Here is a 24079-nt window from a genome sequence, read left to right as displayed (position 1 = left end):
CAGCTTCCCCAATATCAGTGTGTTCTGAAGGCAGAAACTCACAGGCTGATTCCAGAACTCCCTGGGTTTGTGTGAAAAATGACTTGAAAAGTTGTCTAGCTTTTAAACTCTATCCAGTGGGGTTCTTCTTGCATCCGCCTGCCCCCCTGTGAGGCCTCTCAAGTCTGATCCGTCTTCAGTCAGAGTCAGGACACAGTCGCCCCAGAGCTGCAGACAGAATGATGGTGACAGAAGAGGCCTCGCACGTGCAAGTCAGTCGTGCCTCAGCCTGAGGAGAGGCGTATGCTGATCCACGCTCCTGTTGCTGAGCAGTGCTGGATGGAGGACAACCCGACTTATTGATGGAATTTTCTGGGTCAGGTTGAGGGGGCAGCATTCGCAGCAAAGAGGTCTGACTTTCTCCAGAACCCTTCCCCAGCTCTTCAGGAGGAACAGGCGCATTTTGGAGGGGAGATAAAAGGCACTTGTCTCAAAAATGATGATTTTATTCGACTGTTATTGTTGGGTCGGTTGTTTGGACTTACTAATGGTCACATGACTGGCAGCTGCCATAAGCGAGAACAAGCCACAAAACTCGACTTTACAAAACACACAGCCGAATGTGTGAACCATATCGGCTTTCCTGTGTATGGTGGTGTTGCGCACCTCTGTTCAGTAAATATAATAACTTTAACACAACACGTGCCTTTGATGCTATTTACCGTGAGCAGTCAAAACATCACAATAAGGCCATGTTGTGTTTTTAATCACCTGATATTACACTCAACAATCAAGAAACATCCTGGTCAAGCTCCAGCTGTTGGAGATGGTGCAAACCCCGCGCGAGACCCATCAACCTCACAATCTTCCCCACGCTCTTGAGCAAGGTCCCAGAATACTTGAGCTCAGTAACCAGTATAACCAGTACACTCCACTCTTCTGTAGCTGAGAACTATGGCGTCTGATTTAGTGGAGCTGATGGTCATCTTCTTAACACATGAACACAACATTAAGTCAAGTAAAACCCATACAAGAGTCCTTGTATTCTAAAACTTGTTCCCATAAACGACAGATTAGAGAAATGTCTTGTCGTTGAGAGAAAAAGCTCAACTTTTCTGTCAACAGGATCTGACAAACCGATGTGACATTTGTCAACAGTTTTTTAACTGAGATGTGCCTGAAGTGAATTTGTGTGTATTCACATTCTCTGGTTAACACTGTCAGACAGGCACAAGATATCCGTGTAATGACAGCGTCAATATACTATTAAGTGAAAAAAGATACAAAGGATGCAAGAGTAAAGATAAAAATAAAATATATGTACAGACGGCCAGTAATATACACACACGGAACACCCATCTTTGATAGAAATCTTTTTGCTTTATTTTGTTTAGGAAAAGTAACCAGTAAGACCTAAAAATGGATGATTTAACAATGACATTTGGTTTTTCGACAAACAGAAATTCATTGCAAAAGTGTTCTTAATGACAAAGTACTCATACATGCGCAGTTACATGACGGCTCCAGTCACTCAACACAAACCTCACAAACAAACCAAGGTGTAGTGGACAAGCCAACTAAAGTACATTTGCGTTGTGTTGTGGAGAGAAAACACTTTGGTATGTCTCTCATGATGGAAGGATGATCGAGACTGGCTACACTGACCGTAGAAGATGACAGATTTCTAATGGAGTTCAGAAGCAAAGCATGACATGGTGGTGGCGTCTGTGGTCGTGTGCACCAGCAGGTTTGAAGGCTGAGAAATAACTCTCAAAACAAGCAAAGTTAAAAACAAACTGAGAAAGAAAAACGAGTGAGAGCGACAGAAGAGTTGCAGCACTGAAGACTAGTCATCATTTCAGGACTACTTTGAAGAGAGCTTCTCTACGCTGAGTAAGCAAAATACTGTCTGGAGCATTTCAACGCAGAAAAGTGTAACATCCAATGCGGTCAAGCAGCTGCAGAGCTGGTCAAGACAAGAAAGCATAAGACAGAGGAGTGGCTGTGTTTGATGGAAACAAGACGTGAGGATGTCCACAAAGCAGCGAATCTTTAAAACAGACTCAGGAAGTACAAACACTGACCCTGAGAGAGAGTTAAGTCCAGAGAACGCACACAAACAAATGTTGTCTAAACCAACTTGTTTTGATCGTTGAGGACAAACAGATTAAATTTCTTAGAAGACTTTCTTAGTGTTAGCCCAGATATGAAGAGTAAAGGAGCAGGAAGGGCGTGAATGGATACATGTGGGTTCAAACGCTGGCTGTGTGTCACCACTGTGGTTGAGTTTGGGGCAGCAGCAGGAAATACCTGTGGACCAGAGAGTGTTGCTGGGATCCAACACGCCCCTTCCCTTCTCCACCAGCCCTGTCTGCACCACTTGGTTAAGAGTCGTGTAAGAACCGACGCAGGCGTTTGCTCACGCGTGTTGGACGACCAGCTCTTGTCCGATGAAGCGCCGCAGTCGCTCCAGGTACTGGCTGTACAGTTCGATGTCGTTGTGTCCGGCGCCCTCCACCCACAGTGGCTCCACCGCTTTGGGGCAGCGCTCGAACAGAGCCAGCCCATGAGAAAAGTCGATCACCTCGTCCTCCGTCCCGTGGATGATCAGAACCGGGGAGGTGATTTTCGACACTTTCTCGATGCTTAAACCGACGGAAAAGACAAGCAGACGTTACGCTTTGGACAATGGAGCCTGTACCATTTCATAAGCAGAGAGCTCTAACTCAAAAGGGCATCCTTTGTCCCTCACTGCTACAAACAACAAGGCAGTCAAATCTGTTCAGATCTGATCTGACGATGGGATGAAACCACAAACATGTCTGTCGGACCACAGTCGACTATGTCGTCCTACATCAGCTAGGTGTGTCTGCATAATGAATAAAAAGGCAAGGTCAATAGTTTTGTGCTAAACTACAGGTGTATGTGGCAATATACGAAATGAAAAGTATTTTGAATGTGATGTGATGTGATGTGAAACATACAGTACATCCACTGTATTTCTTAATTCCTTTCATTAAGGAGCAAAAATCGGAAGTTTCGCCACCTGAACGGCAGATGTCGCCAGACACACTCTCAAATTTGGAAAGACGCTGAAATGATCCTGCTAAAATCGGGAGTATGAGAGGAGATGAGCAGCCACAGTTTGATTCTCTGATTCACGGGTCACAACATTGTAAATAATAAAAGTGTTGCCATCAAAGCTGTCTGTCCTTGACACATACTTCTTTTCATTTAGTACCAACGTGAGCGTGGGGAGGAAACATTCAGCAAACACGACAGACTCACTTGGGAAAAGCATCAAAGCAGTAGGTTTTCTTGGTGTCAGGGAAGGCGACTCTCATTCCTGATGTCAGCGGGGAGTGAAGGACGACTGCGGCGCACTCGTATCGGGAGGCCAGGTCCACCGTGGGAACAGTCCCGATGCTCTGCCCGTACAGGATGATATTCTCTGGGCTGATCCCGTATCTGGGCAGACACATTGGAGGAGAGGAAACGTGTCACTTTTTAGTGTTTCAGTCATCCAAAGAAAAGGATTTTCTCAGCATAGAGAGGTGCCTCCTGGACACCCTCAATAGTGAGGCCCCCAGTGCAGAGCCAGAAGAGGCGGGACACAGGTCTGAGTGCACCAGCACAGTCAGCACAGACTGCCATGTTGGAAGAAGTGGAGCAACCAGCGACGTTCAGGACAAATGAGAACCCTACTACGGAATCCTCAGTGACTGTCACTGAGGCATGTAAGAATGTTCCGTCATGGTCTGACACTAGAGCTAAGAGCAGGAGTCTCTCCTCATTACATCAGCTGAATATGAGGGCAGATATTTCAGTCTGCATCTGCCTCAGCGCAGCTCTGCTCCCACTAATGAGACGCTTCATCACACCATACAGTTGTGAAGAAACAGCTTCACTCCGAGCCACATCAACCGATTTGAAATGTCAGTCAACACCTTGATCCCACGCTCAGCTCACACCTTCATCTCCCGTCTTTAAGAATCCGTCAGCTGTGTCCCAACATACCGAGAGCGAAGCGCCTGCCAGGCGGCGTCGATGTCAGCGTACAGGTTCTTCTCTGAAGGCTTCCCGGTGCTGACGCCGTAGCCCGAATAGTCGTAGGAAAAGATGTTGCAGTTGATACGGGTGCCAAGTCCGATGTAGAAGCTGCTCATCTGACCCAGGTCAACGGCATTGCCGTGCGAGAAAAGCACCGTGAATCTGAAAGAAATCACAGACGATAAGTCTAAGTCTTTACCAAAACACTGAGCACTGCCTCCACTGTGGTCAAACTGGATGTCATTTTGTTTGAAAAATGCTGGTTGGTTTCCTGTGAAATTCTGCTCCACAGTGCCCATCAAGGACAGATTAGAAACATTGTATCTGGATTCTCGACTGTAGCTTTCGGCCCTCCTTGACACAACAAGCTAAAATTCTTTAAATAAACACTGCGATAATGGTTTCTCACTGTTTCTCCTACTGGAAAAACGAAAGAGTTTTGGGCAGCTTTGGTGGTGCTTCATTGAGACTGGCGTTTGCTCAGAACAAACGTTGCCATACTTGATTAAAATGTGCCACAAAGTCTCCACCAGAACAAACCTTGTGGAGTGTAATCAGAGTGGATCATTTTACTGTGACGAACCCATGACTCATACTTCTGCTAATATCACTGAACCTGAGACTGAGGCCATGCAGCGTGAAGCCCGGTCTGTCTGCCTCCTGGCGGCTTTCCATGAATGCATGTTCAGCTCCTTTGAGCAACCTGATCTCTGTTCTACGGCGGTTTGGAGAGCAATCTTTTGTCTGTGAAAACATCACGCCTGTAGCTTCTATTGCTGTCGTCCCTCCTGCTACTGGGGACGACGCAGCATCACAGACCAGGGTGACGCTTGTCCGCCATGATTTCAACATGGTAGTACACGGTAACACAACCCAGCGAAAACTTTTCAACAACAGACCAATAGAATTGTCCAGCAGCAGGACTGCGCTGACTGTTGCGTAGATGAATCACAACATAGTTTACTGAGAAAATCAAGTACAATAGGAAGCAGTGTACTGTGCGTGAACTACATTGAAAGGTTGCTGTTCATGTGCATACTTACTTTTTCATTGACAGTAAGAAGCTCACTAGTTGTGTTTACATTGGTGGAAGGGATTAGCAGCTGAGCAATGGTTCATGGTGCATAGCTGTCACCAAGACCTGATCCTGTTCCGTCCAGCCATCGAGCCATGTCCTCCACAATATAGTATAAGTGGGTCGTGAACTGGCCCTAGATTTAAATGGCTCATTGTGGAGGAGATGGGTCACAACCATTAGTGAGGGTTGATACCGACAGGATCTTCTTCACCAACATAGACCGACATCCCACACTCTGGATCAGGACCCCACTTCTGCTTTGGGTTAGAACTCATTCAAAATCTCAGAAGCGTTGTTGGTTCAGTCGTTAGACAAATTGTTATAGCGCTCGCTCAAAGGTCAGGGAAGATCATGTGACAGGCACTGGATGGCGGTTCATGGGACGAGCCTTTAAACTGTCTGTCAGTCCATAACACAACACTCCTCGAGGTGATTCACACAATATCTATTAAAAGGTTTGTTCAATTGACAGTTTTCTACCATCATTGTCAAAACTCAAGTTACATTTTCATTGGGGGAAATGTTGGGAGTGAATGTTGGTTTGAGCTGTATTTTGCATTAAGAACCAGGCACAGACTGGTTGTGTGAGAGGCTTGTCACAGGTAACAGGTTGAGCGACTGAATAACAGATGAAAACAAATCAATAAAAACCTGAATAGTTAGCGCGACCAAAAGGCAACTGTTGTAAAATATATGAGCATGTTTTCAACTTAAGAGGACGTGGCTAGAATCTTTTATCACTTTACTTCCTTTGAAGACCTGACTATGACTCAGAGTCCAAACACCAATGTGTAACTGTCACATCCCTGAAGCTGGTTCCACCTTGGTGTTGACGAAGACTCGGAGAGTCTATGCAAACATGCAAGTCTGGATATATTTGAACACGCTAGCATGATGCTAACCCAGTACGCTAACCCTTCACAGCAAAGAAAGATGGAAACATACACAGCAAATTGGAGAGGAAGCCGGATGAGAAAAGCTTTGAGTCAGCTCGGTCAACAGGGAGATGAGCAAAGAAAGTGCTGCCGGATGTACACTCACAAGACAAACTACATCTGAGAGACCTTCAAGTGATGCACTGTCACTCAAACGGAAATCCACCCACCTGGCGTTGGGAACACAACGTATATACATGCAGCCAATTCTGTTCCCTCTGCTGGACCGTGTCAGGAACGCCTCCATTGTATCCAGCTCCCTTTGAGAATACTGAAACTCGGCGCGTTCAGTCAAATGTAGCTTCCATTTCCCCTCCACGGCAGCAGCCCCTGCCGTTCCAGAGACGGACGCGCCACTCCGAGTCCTTATACTTGACGTTGCAGTAGCACTTGGGCCATTGGGGGCATTGTCTTGATCTGGTAGGTAGGCGTACGTGGGCTCTGGGGGCAGGAAGGCCAGCTTGGCTGCGATGCGACTGGGACAGGGTGGGCAGCAGAAGAGGCAGCAGAGCTCACTGAGAGAGAGGCCATTCATCTTTCACTGTGGAGCAGCAAGACAAGAGGATTACTGTGCTAATGAACCCACATCATCCCACTGTTTACACAATATAGCGTTTATAACCGAGTCATGTAATCAGACACTTAGACACTGGAATGATGGAAATCTAAAACTCTCTCCATTGCATCAATCCATCTATGCTTCATGTGCTTTTTAAAGCTACTTGAGGGTGAATTCCTTAAATCCAAGAAGTATTATTCTATATCTACAGCAGGTCTCAAGTGTAACAGCAAAGTCGGCGCAGCCAGTGCAGGACTCAGACGGGTCACTGATCTGGTCACCCCATCTCTAAATGAGATGCCAGTCTCACAGAGCTAGCTTTGCTCACACGAGTCTCTCAGTTCTACCTCATTTGAGACCACAGGAACAAGCTAGGAACAACACAACATGGAAGGGATTTTTTCCCCCCAGTTGGCTCCTTTTCGCCACAAGGGCTGTACAATGAAAACTCGATACATTCTCACACGCTGCTCTATTATCACATCACTCCTGGTCATGATATAAAAACCACTCACTTTGACACATCATTGACTTTGTTTGTGGCAGACAACCATGGTCTCAGTCGTCAAGGATTATGTCACAGGCTGGTGAATTGTACAGAAACAGAAACTCCAGTATAAATCCCCAAGTCACCAAAATAACAAACTAGCTCATAACAAATTGCCCTTGACCTTCAACGACTTATTAGACCACCACTTCCTTGCAACTACAAAACGAGTGGTACTGCTCATGAAACATCGCACTCAGGAAAATAAGTTACTTTTGTTTGTAGCACCGTTAGCATGAAGCCAAACCGGCTAATTATATAAAAAGTGGACTTACCTGTTGTCCTGAAAGCTTAGTGGGGGTTAAAAATAAAACGTGCTGGCACAAAAATAAACAGGGCAGACTTCCTCCAGCACCAACACTAGACACTTAAGTAGAAATGTGTCGTCGGCAAATAGCGTTATTGACCGACTATGTGCTCGGTTATTACTGAAGTCCACAGCTCGTCCATTTTGTCCACTTGTTGAGTGTCGAAGCTCTACTTATCGATCCGGATTATATTCGTCGCGATCGGAGTAGACAGATGGACACTATTTAGCTGGTTAAGTACGTCTACGGTGCGGCTCTCTCGTGTTGGAGCGTAGGTAAGCGTCGAGCGGTGACATTCAACAGAAGACAGTCGTCTGAGCCTTCGGCTAAATGACGCGACACGGGCTTAGACGAGCAACAAGACACAAAAACACGTCTCTTCCGGGGAAACCTCAACTCATCACGGCTCCAGGTCAAAGATATCCTCATCTATATCTTCTGAAATCCGCCAACCGACGAAGGTTTGGTGCGGGACAGCGCTGTCACGCAGATTACTCCAACTATGATGTGTTGTTTTCACTCTGCTGTTTCGCCGCATCCGGAAGCGACAGCTGACAGGAAGTGACGCAGGAGGCGCCTCCGGACAATTGGAGGAAAAGTGACGTCACAGTAGATGACGGCGGAGAAAATTAAGGTTACCGAAATGTCACATTGAAAGCTCTTAGAACAATTGGGAGACGTCATAATGAAATGCTTCTTCTAAAATGACTTTGTATTTAAACAATATATGAACTAAAAAATATTTTAAACATTCACCGCCTGATACAAGATGTAAAATAACTCAAGACAAGGATTTCCTTTAACGGTCATTTGACTTGTTTAAAAACAGTGTAGATCGAAAATAAATGTCACGACACAAACAATGGGCAAATGCTTGATATAGTACAGTATCTGGTTAAGACTCCTCTACAGAGAAACACTTCAAACGACTGTATTATTCTTCAGTAGAATCTGGGTCATGAGGCTGGAGGTTGCCTCACCAACACAGGGCGAGTGGCTGGGAGGTTACCTTTCCCACACATGGAACATACAAGCACTTGTGCTGCCTTTAACTACTATTTTACTACCTTTTAAATGTTATCAAGAGGATAAACTTCTATGAACAGATGGCCTTTCTCCCGCCACTATCAGCTCCAATTCTCTTCTGTTGTCTGCCTCAAGATCAGGAATGCACTCCACTTGAAAGCAGATATTAAACGTTGACCCAGACAAACTGTTTTCAATGTCAGTCTTCTAATCGCTATGTTGTTCCCTTCCCCTGCTATTCAAACCGGTCCCGTACAGCGTCAGGCGTCTTCAGCTCCAGCAGCCCAGTCCTGGAGTCAGAGAGGGTGAAGAAGCTTGGGCTGTTTGGGAAGATTCCACCGAGGTTATCTGACGCAATAAGGTCTTTCTGTTGAGATTGTTCACGCATAATAATAACAAAATACAGAACACACCAGTTTAAAATAATCTGTGATTTTATTGTTTTGTAATAACTCTTTACACATTTTACAATCCTAAATCTTTCAAAGAAAATTAAACAGACATCTGATGTTGATTCTGAGAGACTGGAGTAGCAAAGGAGACAAACTAAAAAGGTTTTGCTTTAAGGCTTTAAAATATAATAGTGAGCGACCACATTGGTTTTGTTCTATCATGAAACCAGACGCGATTGTTGGGTAGAAGGAGCGTAATCATGAGACTATCGTTTATCTGCTGGTGCTGCGAACAGAGACCTCAGCGAGCCAACAGTCTGACATCACCTTGATAAAACCGGGCCTCAAATCCACTTCACTGAGTCACAGTTAAAGTCGGGATCACAAGAGTTGGATACAATGCAGCTTAAATGTCTGTTGTGGTGGTTTACATTCAAACTGCTTGTTTGTTTCAAATGAAATTGGCATGACAGAAGCAGTCATTCGAAAAAAAAAAAGTGAAGCATAAAATCAAATTGAAAAATCATCAAAAGCATGTTTCACAACTTTAAAATGTTATCAACCCCAAACCTCAGCTTAGATTTCTCTTAATACAAGATACACATACTACAGAGCCCCGCAGATACAACATGCATACTTCATACCTGTTTTGTCATGTCAATATTACTTGTGAAAGCTAAATCACCAAAATGTAGTTGTAGATAATTACACGGAACATATCAGTCATACCTTATGCTTTGTCTTTTCAGAGATATTTCACTGACCTTTAAGGGTTAGCAAGGCAGTAATGAACAGCACCAAATACAGAGGGTGTCCTTTTGAAAGGTTAAGTTTACAAAGGAACAAACTGTTTTATGCAAAGAAGTGGCTCCGCTCCAAGCCTTTCGAGTTTGTGGGGTGCTCCCCTAACCAAATGAAATATTAGTCACCAGCCCGAAGAAATTTATTGCAGCCATTTCTGACTGATGTTTTGTCTTACGGTCTTCAGAGAGAGGTGAGGAAGGAAAATTGATAGGACACTGAGGCAGTGATTTCCACAGCCATCAACCCATTCACTTGTGAACAAAACCTTTAGCGGAGGCATTGGCTTGCTGGAGTGATTCACCTGTAACCATTAAATACCAAATTCCGACAAACATCTCAAAAGGCCATTTCTATAAAGGTCAGTAATATCACTTTATATGCATAAATAAATAACAGGATGGAAGCGAAACTACTTAAGGTTAATAGGTTAAGATGAAATGGACTGAATAATCAAAACCTCTGGATAAAAAAAGGAGGCTGTTTGACCTTCATGATAATGATATAGCCATTTAATAAAAAATCTTTGGACAGTAAACGGGCAGGTTGTGTGCTGATGAATGGATGAAGATTAAAATGTCTGTGCCACAAGAAGCGTCCTTTTCTTCTGAAACACTTCATAAACAAAGCAGTTCTTTTGTAGAAAGTCCTTATTTTCGTGGATGTACATAATGTGCACACTATATGTATTGGAACCCAATGTTATTTACATCTGAGCAGGAACGTATGTATGAGGGTTTTTTTTAGAGTTTTATTTCTAAGTCATGCATTGTGCTACTTCTGCACCGTGTGGCTTCAAGCTTAACGTGCGGAGAGTAGCGCTGGTAACATGAGCATCAGAACAATCTTCAGTTGATGCATCTATGGGTCACATTTATTCGGCATGTGTCACAGGGAGCGTCAGGATAGACTCGGGGCGGCCGGGAACACGACGCAGAGTTCGCAGTGGGCTGCAGGTCTAGTAAAGATTGACCAACATCCTCAACTATGACCAATTCCCAAAGCTACTTGACCGGCATGAATGTTTTGCTCTGTCTGAGGAAACCGGAGTACCCGGAGGAAAACCATCTAGGCATGGATCAACACCAGTGCTCATCTGTACCATTTTGCTTCCCAAACGTTCACTCTATAGAAAGAAAAAAGGCAACATGGAGGTACACACACTCAAGCTACCTCCTTAACTGTTTATATGTAAATTTTAAATGAGCCACACATAGAACAAATCTGAGCTGGTGTTGTGCTTCAGTAACGGTGCAACGGGAGTCGGAGGTTCTTTTAAAATGGCTATAAATCGTATTGAAATCTGATGCTGAGCCAGCTGTCACATGCCGCTCATCTTCTAGTACAGACCATCCAAACAATAGAAATAAATATAATGCAATCACACGGTTCAAGCTAGCTACAATATATTAATAAAGATCTTCTGATAGATATCATACGCTCATTAAAATAGCGAGAGAAAAATAACACAAAAGTCAATCATTCAGTTAAGCCACAGTTCTAATGTTCCCCGGGTTCATGCGTGATATCAGAATAAGAAGAATCTCTGGAAAATGCTAAATTGTGACCCCAACGGGGTTAGAGTAAGTGAGGTGGGAAAAACGCCAATCTAGAGAGGAGTTGACATCAGTTTACTCTAGGGAGAAATCCAAAGCCCTTAAAAAAGTCTTGCTGATGGATGGAATTGCGCAGTTATGTGACGTGACCTCGGCGTGTTTGTGTGTGTGTGTGTGCTCTGACACATTCAACAGCTTCCCCAGGCCTCATCAGCCCACAGGAAAAAGTTTAAAGCCCTCAAAGCTGGGTCAAAACAAAACTTGTTCTATCCACAGCAACACTGTTTTCCACCATACTGCTATCTCCCCAGCTCTCAGGCAAATGTTCTCACACTAAAAAGTTCATCCACTGACAGTCACTAGTGGAGACAGAGAGAGAGAGAGGGAGATGCTAGCAAGGGAAGTTTCTGGAACCAAGCTGTGGCCTTCTCACCCACCCCTCTTATGCCATGAACCAATGAAGCCAAGATCAGGTGTCGCCATTGTTGAAGTACAGAGAGTCAAGACATGTTTGCACTCCTCATAACTTCTGTATTTTCTCCGCCATAACAAGGGGATTGTCCTTACGTAAGCGTTCAGTGGCTTCCCCCCTGTAATCAAAGGTACAGTTGTGTTTGTCCGAGTAACGGTGGATGGCACAAAACAGGTTTCCACAGCGGCAGTCAAAACCTAAGGAAGGGAGGACATCCGTTTAATCAGGGTCATCATTTCAAAGACAAGCATTAAATGTGACTAAAGTTCAACATTTACATTGCACAGATTAGTGAAGCTGCATCTTTGGTGATGACGTATGAAAACAACACATCTCTCCTGACCTCACTAAATACACTTTCCTGCCACTGATGGGCCACTTCAGTTCCTGGGTTGTTTACTCTAAACAGATGGAAACATTTGCACCAATGATTTATATCTGAATAGAAGACGATGCGAGTTCAAAATAATGCCCAACAAAAACAGAACCGCAAACGCCATCGACCTTACACACCTAAAATACAAAGTGCAAGCACAATGACTTGTGGTTGCAGCTTTCCAGAAATAACTCTATTCTGACAGACTTCTATGCAGAAATACCGTCTACAATGGTTACTGATACTTACCAGTGAGGCCAACTTTCTTCCTGCAAGAAAAGCAGCGGTTCTTTTTCTTGTTTTTATCCGGGGTCTTGTCACCGTCTGAACTGCCCTGTGCTACTTCTCCAACTGGTTCTATTAAAAGTGACCACAAACCAAGCAAAGAATTGTGTCAGTTATCCATGTATCAATGTAGAATATCCACATTCAGGAAAATACCTGTGCATGTTGAAGTCCCTGCATCTTCCCCATCCTCTGCCTGAGCTTGATCAGTATCTGCTACCCCACTTTCTGGAGAGATGCTCATCTCCGTCATCTGCTGGGTTACTGGTCTGGGAGAGCATGGGCTGAGAGAGAAGATTGGACGCTATGAATTGACAGCCGGCCAAAGAGCCTTGAGTTTTGTGTTTACGGCTTTTTAACAATTAATTTTGCTATCTTTATCGTCAACCTTCTGAACAAAACTTAAAATTGAATTGAAAAGTTTAAATTCACAAATGCAAATCTGTTTCTGTAAATAAGTATTATACTTGTTTTATTTAAAATTCTGGTGAGAAACTCAGTTCATCTCACACGTGTTTTTAATCAACCTAATACTCTCATATTACATATCTATGTAATCTGACTTAAAAACAATGTGACTGTGAAGAGCTATATCAGATTGCAAGTGATAACAGTGCCATTGGGTTGGTGAGCTGTGTCTCGAAAAAAATGGTAGCTGAAAGCCAGTCTGAAAGTTTTACTGAAAATGTTATGTGATTTTGTTTATATACAATCCAATGATAGGTGGAGGTAAATCAGCATTACATTGCACACAATGCCAAAATACCTGCTCGCCTGTTCCTCTGACAAGGTCACAGCCATTTCTGTGACCGGTTCCGAGGTTGTGCTCTCCACATTGACACAGGCTGATGTTTCTGGTGATCCAACTCCTGATGTAGATGCTATGAGGGAGCATAAATGACATGAAAACAATGTAGCACTTACACTTCCACACGATTACAACATCATAGTCATGCTCAAATATTATATACAAAATGAATTTCTCTCCAGTAGTAAACCAGAGGTTTTAAGGCTAAAATGATGTCAAAATAGTACAAAAAAATATGGCTTCCTAGCTTGGAATTTCGAGTGGAATACCTAACCCTTTCTGGTCCACCTTGGCTCTTAAGAAAGAACTTGGGTGAAGTGAGGGTCAGAGGTAATGCGCTGGAAAAGTGGTCTAACCGCACAAAAGGCCTCCCACATCCCTCACAACATTTCTTGTGTATTCTTGAGTTATTTACTCTCTGCAAAGATACCCAAACATACCCTGCTAAAAAACCCACAGGAACTAGCTGATCTTTCAGTATGTGACTGCTGTCGAAAAATAACATCCTTGTGAGACACCATATCCAGCTACCGCTGTCCTAATGAACCACCATACACAAGCTCAAGTATACGTCAATAAGATAAAACAACAGTAAATACTATATATGCGGAATATATGTGGAACACAAATTGTCAAACATAATTACATAGCATCTTAGCCAGTAATAGGTCTTTGGAGCAGAACCAATTTGGAAAAAATTGAATGTTTCCTGCGTTGTTCACTTAACACAAGCAATAAATCATTCTATATACGACCAACACACAATCTTATCCTGTCAACACCTTAACACGCCAGGCCAAATATTATGATGAAAAGAGATGAACTGATGCTTATGTTGATATGAATAACGTATATCAATTTAACTATTGAACTGTACAAAGAAAAAAGTCAAATTCTTTATGCATCTAGCCTTGCTTCCACATTAATATAGAGTTATTCGAAAGGACAAAAACCAAAAAGTCTAATGACTGACCCTGCGTACCATGAAGGTGATGAAAATTGCTGTCCATTTTAAATGCCAATGACACTGTTTTGACTATGTATAATTTTGCTTTAAAATAATAACGCAATATGTTGAATTATGGGAGTCTGCACGGTTATAAATGATAAATTACATGTTTTCCCAGCAGACTTACAAAAGAGACCTGCAGGTCAGGAGCTGGAAAACCCACGGCCATGTTGTTACGTTAGCGGCAGTTTGTACAATTGTATTTAACTGATTTAATGAATGAATTATAATAAATAAATAATGAATTAATTTATATTCACAGACTAATACTTGTCTGACAGCCTCACACACACAGACTGTGACACTCAAAGCTCTGTACGATAATGGGCCTAACTGGTTGTCTGGAACGACACAAAACAAATAAAAGATTGATGCTGGTGAGATAGACATGATTGTAGGACATGACGCAACAGCAGTCTGTAGCTAGGGTAGACTCAGGCTTCCGTCATGGTGCACCCCCCAAACACCGTGATCATTCATATGAGGCAAGGATGGCGGACGTCATGCAGTCCACAGCAGTTCTTCAATCATAACTTTATCTTTGACAGGCTTGCAAATATTACATATATTGTTGAGGATTGCTCTTCGTTTGAAGTAGATACTAAAAACAAGCCAAAATGTGTCACAAGCTCTTCAGTTTCAAAATAGACCAATGTAGTGACTTGCCTTAAAGTAGCTACAACACAACAGACTACACACAAAGTCTTCTCATTCTACTAGGACTTTATGTTCTGGGTATGCTACATTTATTGCCTAGCCTTTTGAAGAAGAACATACCTTCTGAAAAAGTATGTCTGCAATCTTGAAATGACTTGTTACATTGAAATCTGTCATTACAACACGTTCCAAAGTTAGTTATGCTGTCAGCAGACCAACCTGAGAGTGCGAGGCTCAAGAATGTCCAAATGTGGTTCGCTTCCATTCGTGTGTGCAAACATCTTAACTCTCTAAATCAGAGACCCCTTAACTTATTCGGGTTTGAGCTACTTATAATGGCTAATAAAACAAAAAAGAGGAATATGACTTTCCATTTCTTCACATAAGTCTTACAAAACAGGAGGCTGAATATTTGCGGTTGCTTGACTGCATGAATCCATATGACACAATGCAAATCTGTTTATTTTACGACTGGTCTACAAGCAGCATTGCTGTCAATACTGTAGAATCGCTTGTGATTTCCGGGTACTGGCTTAAAAATGCGAGAGGATAGGTCACACCATCTCTGAGAGGTTCTGAAAAGGGGACCTTGCATTGGGACTAGTGATGAAAAACTCACGATTACAAATGATGCCGCCAATATAATTAGCCGTGTCACATCAGACCGATGAAATTACATGTGTTTTGTTGACAGTAAAAGTGCTCAAATACACTGTTCTCACGGTCGATGGAAGCGGGGCTGCTGGAGAGTTGGCCGGTGCTTTATTCATGAATTTGAGCAATTAATGTAAATAGCTGTAATTGAATTGGTCTGATGTGACCAGCCTCCATCTTGGCGACATATAGCTTGTATTTTCCCCATTTCACTGATCAACCACTGTGGCTGGTTAACTGGGCTGAAGAGCTGTACAGTTTTAAGCCATTACAATGGAGTTTACAGTTGAGAGTAATGGCATCTCACATGCTAACCGTCATAGCAACTTGGCGTTAAATCTCACTAGTTATTTTGCAAGCGTTGGAACAGACATCGATACGGTCTCACGCGACTGCTGCATGGCTCTACGATCCTGCAACCCTGGCATGGCATTATGGGGCCCCCTGCTCTACAAGAATCGTAAGAGGCATTCTTTAAAAGGAAATGGTATTCAATTGTTTTTATTACTAAAGGATTTGGGAATTCAGTTCAACAAGGACTGTGACATTTTCATGTATAGCTTGAACATTGATTTTAGAGAACACGTGTTGGTGTCAAGGAAGACACCTACAAATATTTTGTCCGTCTTTTCTATGAGGGCATTTTGAACGTCAGATCACATGACATTCAAAGAACATCTGTATTCACGAACCTCTTGCTGAATGCATCATGCATTCCAAGTGACCATTGTAGAGAGTGTCAATTGCAAATTTAAGGTTAATCTCATGAACGTACCTTTCTCTCCTCCCGGTGGGCTGGATCTCCCACCTCCCTGCTGTCTTGCCATATGTACTTTATAGCAGACCGAACACATGCCGTTGGTGCGGGGGTTCCCATAGAATCCACATCCCATAGTGCAAAGCATGGGCACCTGTGTCTGATTGGTCTCTTGAGCCATGGGGTAGGGGGGATGGGAGAGTATATTCCTGAAAAGAGACACACGTTCAGTGGACCGGCAATTGAGAACAGTGCAACAGATGTACTACCTTAAGAGTAAAAAAAAGTTTAGATCTGACAAGAAGGAAGTGGACTAGATCACACAAGAACAATTGTGAAGATAGCCATGGGATGTATATATAAACCTGGAACTACAAAAGCTTGAAACTGCCTTTGATACATCGCCGAGAAATAAACGTCATTTATTGAGACCAGCATAAAAGTCACTCACTTATGACCCATAAATGAATTCAAACCTGATAGAAAGTAAAACTACAGAATCCCCAGTTGAACCAAAAAACAAACCAATGGTACCTTAAAACCAACCAATAAGTTGTTTTGTTTGTTCCGTTTTCCAACAGGAAACAAACATCGGACGGTTGAATAGCAGACACTAAAACATTAGCAAACAGCCTGGCCGGTTGTTTTGTCTACCAATGCAAAAAAGAAATACTAGTGGCGCTCTCGTCGTTTTAAACCACACCTAAAATCACATAGCAAGGATGATTAAAACACTTGGAGTGACATTCAACCGGCGAGTTTGTAATGAAATCAAATCGCTGGCGTTAGCAGGCTAGCGTTAGCAGCGCGCTAGCACCCAAAAAACAGAGTAGTCGCCGAATACCGAGTCCCGCCTGGTTTGTTACCGTCCACCGCAAGCGGGCCGCTCTCGTATCGGCCGAGGATGTCGCGGGTACCTAGGGTTCAAGGAGCCCGACGCTGTCGTCGAGCTCGGGCTTCAGATGAGCAGAAGTGGAGCTCCTCAGCACAGCCAGCGGCCTCCGACACAGCTCAGACAGCCGACATTCGAAACAACGACCATGACGTCATTCAACAGCATCGATCCTGCCTTCAGTCAGACAACATGGCAAAGTCCAGCAGCGCTCTTCCCTGGACGCTCGAAAGGAGGACAACACACTGGTTCTGTGTTGGGGCCGTCATGCATTAGCTCCAGGACAACACACAATGTTTCACTTGAAGTCAGTCAATTTCCCTTTTATTTGTAAATCATCACCTAGAATGACCTCTTGTGAGTTGGTGCAGACACCTGACTGAGGGTCATTCACCACTGCATTCAAGCTGGACATTAGTGACCCGACCCCTGGACACTGACTGCAAACTAAAGCTAGAGATACTTTTTTTCTTGTTTACATAAAAAGAGCTAAAAAAAATGCATTGTTTGATCACCCTCTCTACTGAAGCCCCTTCGTGTCCCACAACCATGAACCTCAATGGTTGTTCTTCTTTCACCTGGTGTCTCCATCTCCAACATCCAAATGGTCTGTCCACTCTTCCCTGGCCTTTCACAAGACTCTTCCACTTGTAACAGTGCATTGAGAATAAAAACAAGTATTGTCAATTATTGTGTCTTTTATAATACACCTCCTAATTAACAGATGTTCTGAAAATTCTACATTAAAGAGGCATCAAAAATACAATTTCCCCTAAATTACAAATAGAAAGTAATAAACAGACATTCAATGAATTCATCATTTTCTTTAACCATTATATTTCAATAGTGCTTTAATTAAAGTGAGCAGATATGTGGAATTTAACAAGCTCATTTGTAGTTCAAAGCAAAACATTTTATTCGCACAGTCTTCAGCTTTTGTTTGTCAGTTCTTCTGGCTCTGACGCTGCCTTTTCAACCAGCTGAGGTGCAAATGGCCCCACCATCCAATTAAGAGGGGTGTTGTTTAACAAGTACTCCATGACCCCATCCAGAGACTGTTGTACCTGTAGAGGAACACAACAACAAGCAGTCAATGATATACATATTCTTTGATATTCCCTCCTCCCTGTTATCAGTGCAGCTTTCAGATATTATGTCCATTGATGAAAAGATCATCAGCAAATGGAGCTTTCAAGCTGGGTCAGTGGATCAGTTACCTGGGTCAAGTGGTGGCGGCTCCGCTCCAGTAAGACCGGTGTGAGGCTGCCGCTGTTACTCAGAGACGACTGGAGTTCTTCGGCTGATCGTCTTGCACTCGACAGCTGATCCTGGACTGCACCCGGCAGGCCCTGAGCACTCGACACCACGTTGGAGCAAGCAGTCCGCAGCTGGGCGGTGAGACCATGAACCATGGACAGGACCCCAGATTCAAGCGGCTTCACACAGACACAAGACAGGATTTTAAGGGTGTTGTCATCCACCACAGAAATCAGCGCTCACACTCGCGGACAATTCAGAATAACCTGAAACCATCAACTTGAAAAATAACTTCTGGTTGTTGGAATACGAGCCCATCCTCAGGAGTGAGTGGAATTGCTCCCAGAAGGCATTCAACAGAATAGTCACTTTTTGCATATCTGCATGACACTATGATCTCTGACCTCATTCTCTCCTTTCCCCTCCTCAGTTTTGGGCTCAGTCAGTTCGGTTCCGCTCTGCGCCTGCCTCCACACCATCAAACGCTGCTGTAGCTGCTCAGTAGCGCCCCCGACCTGACCGGTGGCTGTGCGAGTGTTCTCCAGCAGGTCCAGAGTGGAGGCGATCTGGGTCACGGCCGCGTGGGTGGCTTCTCTAGCGTTTCGGGCACGGACCAGAGACAGCTCCAGGGCTCGCTCCCGCACTTTGGTGGAGAGTTTCCCCAGGCGGACGAAGTAGCTGGGTTTACTGGATGATGTCATCACCTCACCTGAGGGGGGTTCAGCCAAAGCAGCTGTGGGACAAGAGTTTTAATGAATCCATGGCAAACAAATGCTACACCAACTGTACACCAGTTATTCAGATTTTTCTGAAATCTTGTGGTGTCTCTGATCACGTAGATTGATTTTTGTTTTCTCTCTGCTTGTCTATATGCAGTGAGAAATATGACCAATACTTGCTTTTAGTGATGCACTAGCATATGGGAGGTTAATGTGACACCATGACATCACAGAAGCACATGTCAGAGCTGCGAGTGCTGGAACCCGAAGGCCAGTAACCCGCCAAGTTAACAGAAGGCGACATGACTGGAATACCTCATCATCTATTCATAACATCATCCATTCATTACCTCATTCTTGGAATCCAGAATTTGGTTATTTCTTGCAATCCTAATATGCTGTTCACTGGTTAGAAAGCAGCCAATCTCTAATTCTAAGGATGTAGGGCCACTCTCCCATGATTTGCATCAAGCTTGGGTCAGACCTCGGTCTTTCATGTTTTATCTAAAATGTTGTTTTCCCTCTTCAAACATTTTGATTACAATGATGCAACACTATCTTAAGGTTTAAGTGGTGTATATTTTAAATTTCTCAGCAGTTATATTCTTAGTTTCTAAAAAAACATTTTAAAACTATTTATTAATTGGTGGTGATCACAGGGTTTTCTTCTCTCCTCCTGAACAAGAGGGTGCGAAGATGTTTAAAAAACCAAATCACAAAAAAGAATGAACAAGAAAAGCACCCTAGAGAGTTCTTACCTCAGCCTAGCCTCTCATTTTTCTAACCTTAAGTTGACCTACATTTATTTTCCAATATTCTTTTTTTAGCTGCAATGAGTATAATCGGGCAGCAGATGGCAGTAGCCCTGCATCGCTCTGACAACGCACTCAAGGTGCGAAGAAGAAGCAAAGCTAATTCTATTGAGTGATAAAACTTTAAAAACGTTCGTAAATCCAGATGAAACTACAGAACTCCACCAACATCTAATCACTCCTAAGTTGCCCTATTCAAATCAATCCTGAAACTCCCTTGTTCATTTGTTTTCAAGTTATTCTTCTAAGAGACAAAAGTGCAGGACTTATATTGTATTTTGTTTTACATCTGAGAATATTTCCCTTTAACTTGTCTTTTAACAAGTCATTAATAAAGTTGGTTCAAACAACTCATGAGGATTATGATAGAAACCCAAATGGGTTTATTTTGGTTAACGTTCACAAAAGACATAAGGTTATTAGGGCTGTGTAGAGGAATGATCAGATACTGACCAAGTTCTTTCTCCGTTATTGGCAGGTTTTGTTCTACCCAGTCCTCCGATCGGCTCAGTGCAGTGCCCATCCCACTGCTGACCATCTGGCCCACGCTGGTGCCCATCACAGTGTTGATGCCTCCACTGACCGCTGAGCGTGTCAACTCCACTCCTCCCATAACAGCCCCCATCACAACGTCCTTGGCCCCGGCCACCGACTGGTACACCATGCCCACTGTGTCCGACACCACCTGAGGAGGCAGGGGAAGACGAAGGGCCATGGTGTTGGTGAGCGTCTTCTGTCAGACCATCACTGACTTCCTCACTTATTTTCATTTTATGCAGAGAATCAAATGCCATGACAATTAAAAGGATAGATTTCTGACCTTATCTGCTGGCTTCTGAAGAATTGGCAAAGACTCCTCCATCTTGTCCAGTCCTCTCATGGCATATGTATTGACTGTTGAAACTGAAACACAAACATCGTTATTGTTAAAAACTTACAACTGGTTGAAGTTGAATGAATGGTTGACATGTCAGTACGCTCCTTCAAATCTAGTGCCACATTAAAGCTGGACAGTGAGTGCGCAAGCTCACGGGACGTCTTTAATGTAGAGCAATGACACATTAAACACTGTAAATTATGCTGCTTAAATGATCAATTGCACTCGAAACAAGTTAATGGATAAGTTTCGTAACCACAGCTTCAACTGATTGAACATGAATTGAATTGTGTCACTATTCTGGTGCTTTTAATAGAGCAGCAAATGATGTTCAGGAAGTTTTAGAGTTTTAAAAGTATACTTTGAAGGACTGTGCCAAAAGATATTGGATTGTTTTGACCTACGTTGGGGCTCAATTATGTCCAAAAGTGGCTTGGACCCCGTGGCGGCAGCTGCTCCCAAGGTGCGTACGCCACTCTCCGCGGCATCCATCACTCCCTTGAGCAAGGGCACGCTGTCTTTGGTGCTGCAGTAGGCGCTGGAAACGGCCTCACAAGCTGAGCTCACCAGTGGCAAACCGATCACCCGAGAAACAACATTCTTTGAAGAAACAACAAGAGGAGCCACATTTAACAAGCTGAAGATCGATTGAACTTTCATTTGGAGAAACTGATTGATTCTTCACAGTGGCTGTCACAATGGGGACACTCAGACTTCATGTGGTTTCCTGCTCTAACTGTCTAGTGTGTCAAGGTGCTCCTCACCTGCTGGTTTCCATTTTGCTGGTCTTCGGCTGCAGCTACAGCGTCATTAGTCTTGCCGTCGTCTGCCATTGTGACTGCTGGATTCGATTTCTGAGATGGAATATAGTGCACAAATGATTCACCTCACAGTGCTTGGTATTCATGATGACATACTTGATATTCAGTTGTCAAATATCCCAGACTTTATCTCGTCCAGAGAGCAGTCTGGTGAATGTGAAATCAAATTACTGTGTGGTTAGCCAATGAAGCAAGACATGGGAGCGATAGTTATTCCATCTTGCATCGCCAAGTCACAGCAAAAACGAGACTCTTTAGACATGACAAGAAAAGAACTGAATAAAACTACAGCTCACTTGACATGGAGCAGCATTTCAAATTCACATATACTGTGTAGAAAAATGCTACATTTATGCCACACTTTAAAAGAGAATGATCAAATAAAATAATGTAGAAATATTAAGTGCCATCTTGAAACGTTATCGTACTTGATTTTTGATAACATGGAAGTAGAATGGAGATTAATACATCAATAAATCTACTATAAAGGAGCCAGCAATACAGACCTAGTTACACATGTGCTCACACCATGGAGTGGTTTATATATCTGATCACACAGTGAAGTATAAATGGGGGATTCACAATTAATGGTACAGAAAAAGTTCTGTTATGATGAGGCTAAACAGACAGATATGAAGAGCTAACATTAATACGTGTGTGTGTTAACATTAGACGGGACAATATGACATTTAATAATATTGTGCAGATACAGTATATTTGTGTGTTCATAATGGACAACATCACAAGCAGCTAAATGTTGTCACGATAAAAGTGCTTAAAGACATAACAGACATCTGTAATCGCTCCTTGTGTGGTATTTGAAGCCTATATCTTCATTTCATATTACTATGAGAATTAAGTGGCACAACAGGGAATCAATAATTTTAATTAACGGGATTCAATTCACTGAGATAATGAAATTCGTTTAGATTTAATGCTTGCATTTCGATCTTGAACCTTTGCTCAGGCGTCACTTGGTGCACAAAATCATTTGATTCCATTTCACAAGAAAGAAGAGCACGGAGTTTCCAATCATTTCTTTAGCTGTGTTTCAATTTTAGGTTGTTTCACATTCCATCGGAGTTATGTGTAAACAACAGTAAAAATCCGTTTTACATATGTATGAGAGTTAGTCACAGATAAATGAAAATGTTGCCGATAAGTGAAAGAAACGGGACATTATGTCAACAACAGAAGTGAGGGGAACAAATTGAATATTCAAATTCTGTTCATATCATATTTCCCGTTACTTTTACACCACTATCATGTGCTAATCTCTGTGATCGCAAATTTCACTGTATTGCAACAGCTGGATTGAGCAATGTTTTTTTTTAGATTAGAAGATTAGATCTGGACTCATTTTCTATCACAAATTGGACTGACTCTGAGATTACTGTTTATGAGCAAGCGATGAACCAGAGATAACATTTCCAGGTTCAGGTGAAAATCCATATTACAATCCACTACTTTTCTACTAGTTTATTCAGACAATACTGCATTTCGAGGAAAGTTTTAATCTGGAAAATAACATACACACTTTATTGTACCCAACCATTGTTATATTAAATCAAGAGGTACCAAACTAGTGTTCTCACGTGAAGGAAAGGTTGTGGTTATATGTCCCCACGAGAAGGTAATACATATTCAGTCATTCCAAACTAAATAATCCAAATGTGGAAAGAAAAAAACAACGATCAAGTTAACACATGAACAAAGATACATACATTCCTCTACATCTAGTGGTTGCTAAATACCATACTGTGATTTTTTCACATACATTCTGTGTAACATTGGCGAGTCTGAAATTCTTCACTACTTCACAGAGGGTATAAGCAGTTTGAAAACGAAATACACTCACGCTGTCAGAGGAAAACAATGGATAACAGTGGAAGGCAGCGTCAAGATAACTTTTTAGGTTGTACAATACAACTTGATAAATATACTGCAGTTCAAGGCACAAGGAGATAAGCGGACAATGATCTGAAAAACCTCGAAGCGACTTGAAGCCAGAGATTTAGTTTCGAAATCTCATCTTCGGTTGACAGCTCATGCATGACGCCACTGACAGTTCACGGTTGAACTTTAGCCCAGTTAAGGTGTGGTTATTAACCGTTACTTACAATGGTCACTACTATCTTAATCTAAAAGCAACCTCGACTATCTCAAGTGTAATATCAGACTGTGTTTACTACCAGATTGGCATAATATATTTGGCGTACAGACAGTAAAACAAGAAGATGCTAGTTAGCTTAGCAACTTCCTGGATCACATCCCACAGGAGAAAACAGCGCACAGATGTGAGAGACACTGACCTCAAGTTCTCCGATCCCGTTCTGGTTAAACGTACTGATGACACAACGAGGGTCCAGCGATGACGGCCGAGAGCGGGTGACGTCCGGAGGAAGTTTAACACCGTTCGGAGGAGGGACGGCGAAACTTTCAACCAATCCAA

At 42.9% G+C, this 24079-nt stretch overlaps 3 protein-coding genes across 5 annotated transcripts; all 3 read right to left on the bottom strand.

Moving 5' to 3' along the window:
• Nucleotides 1-1330: 1330 nt before the first annotated feature.
• abhd17ab (abhydrolase domain containing 17A, depalmitoylase b) lies at nt 1331-8002 on the bottom strand. Of its 2 annotated transcripts, none has more exons than XM_053854022.1 (5): nt 7424-8002; nt 6213-6583; nt 3997-4191; nt 3268-3447; nt 1331-2624 (listed from the first exon to the last, which is right to left on the bottom strand). In XM_053854022.1, exons 2-5 carry the CDS (start codon nt 6575-6577, stop codon nt 2399-2401), a joined length of 966 nt encoding a protein of 321 aa, XP_053709997.1. In that variant the 5' UTR covers nt 6578-6583; nt 7424-8002; the 3' UTR covers nt 1331-2398. The 2 variants fall into 2 exon arrangements, with proteins under 2 accessions (XP_053709997.1, XP_053709998.1); XM_053854023.1 differs by lacking the exon at nt 7424-8002 and adding an exon at nt 7117-7417.
• An 896-nt stretch (nt 8003-8898) lies between these two features.
• zgc:77486 (uncharacterized protein LOC405808 homolog) lies at nt 8899-17330 on the bottom strand. Of its 2 annotated transcripts, none has more exons than XM_053848231.1 (6): nt 17167-17330; nt 16268-16458; nt 13131-13245; nt 12521-12648; nt 12329-12436; nt 8899-11900 (listed from the first exon to the last, which is right to left on the bottom strand). In XM_053848231.1, exons 2-6 carry the CDS (start codon nt 16428-16430, stop codon nt 11752-11754), a joined length of 663 nt encoding a protein of 220 aa, XP_053704206.1. In that variant the 5' UTR covers nt 16431-16458; nt 17167-17330; the 3' UTR covers nt 8899-11751. The 2 variants fall into 2 exon arrangements, with proteins under 2 accessions (XP_053704206.1, XP_053704213.1); XM_053848238.1 differs by lacking the exon at nt 17167-17330 and adding an exon at nt 16519-16925.
• A 176-nt stretch (nt 17331-17506) lies between these two features.
• plin3 (perilipin 3) lies at nt 17507-24079 on the bottom strand. The gene is made up of 8 exons (XM_053848219.1): nt 23940-24079; nt 21571-21660; nt 21211-21406; nt 20750-20832; nt 20383-20614; nt 18803-19131; nt 18359-18577; nt 17507-18205 (listed from the first exon to the last, which is right to left on the bottom strand). Exons 2-8 carry the CDS (start codon nt 21637-21639, stop codon nt 18071-18073), a joined length of 1263 nt encoding a protein of 420 aa, XP_053704194.1. The 5' UTR covers nt 21640-21660; nt 23940-24079; the 3' UTR covers nt 17507-18070.

This window comes from Synchiropus splendidus, chromosome 1 (genome assembly GCF_027744825.2).
Source record: "Synchiropus splendidus isolate RoL2022-P1 chromosome 1, RoL_Sspl_1.0, whole genome shotgun sequence".
Lineage (NCBI taxonomy): Eukaryota > Metazoa > Chordata > Actinopteri > Syngnathiformes > Callionymidae > Synchiropus > Synchiropus splendidus.
The sequence above is the reverse complement of the archived record's forward strand: the minus strand, read 5'-3'. Positions and strand labels throughout refer to the sequence as shown.

Coding starts and splice junctions, on each gene's coding strand:
- abhd17ab (XM_053854022.1), bottom strand. CDS start 6,577: ATGAATGGCCTCTCTCTCAGTGAGCTCTGCTGCCTCTTCTGCTGCCCA. Junction 3,448..3,996: donor TGGCAGGCGCTTCGCTCTCG/GTATGTTGGGAC, acceptor GTGTCTGCCCAG/ATACGGGATCAGCCCAGAGA. Junction 2,625..3,267: donor TGCTTTGATGCTTTTCCCAA/GTGAGTCTGTCG, acceptor CGTCGGTTTAAG/CATCGAGAAAGTGTCGAAAA.
- zgc:77486 (XM_053848231.1), bottom strand. CDS start 16,430: ATGGCTCAAGAGACCAATCAGACACAGGTGCCCATGCTTTGCACTATG. Junction 12,649..13,130: donor TCAGAGGAACAGGCGAGCAG/GTATTTTGGCAT, acceptor CTTCTCTCTCAG/CCCATGCTCTCCCAGACCAG. Junction 11,901..12,328: donor GAAGAAAGTTGGCCTCACTG/GTAAGTATCAGT, acceptor TCCCTTCCTTAG/GTTTTGACTGCCGCTGTGGA.
- plin3 (XM_053848219.1), bottom strand. CDS start 21,639: ATGGCAGACGACGGCAAGACTAATGACGCTGTAGCTGCAGCCGAAGAC. Junction 20,615..20,749: donor TTCAGAAGCCAGCAGATAAG/GTCAGAAATCTA, acceptor CTGCCTCCTCAG/GTGGTGTCGGACACAGTGGG. Junction 19,132..20,382: donor AATAACGGAGAAAGAACTTG/GTCAGTATCTGA, acceptor CTTGTCCCACAG/CTGCTTTGGCTGAACCCCCC.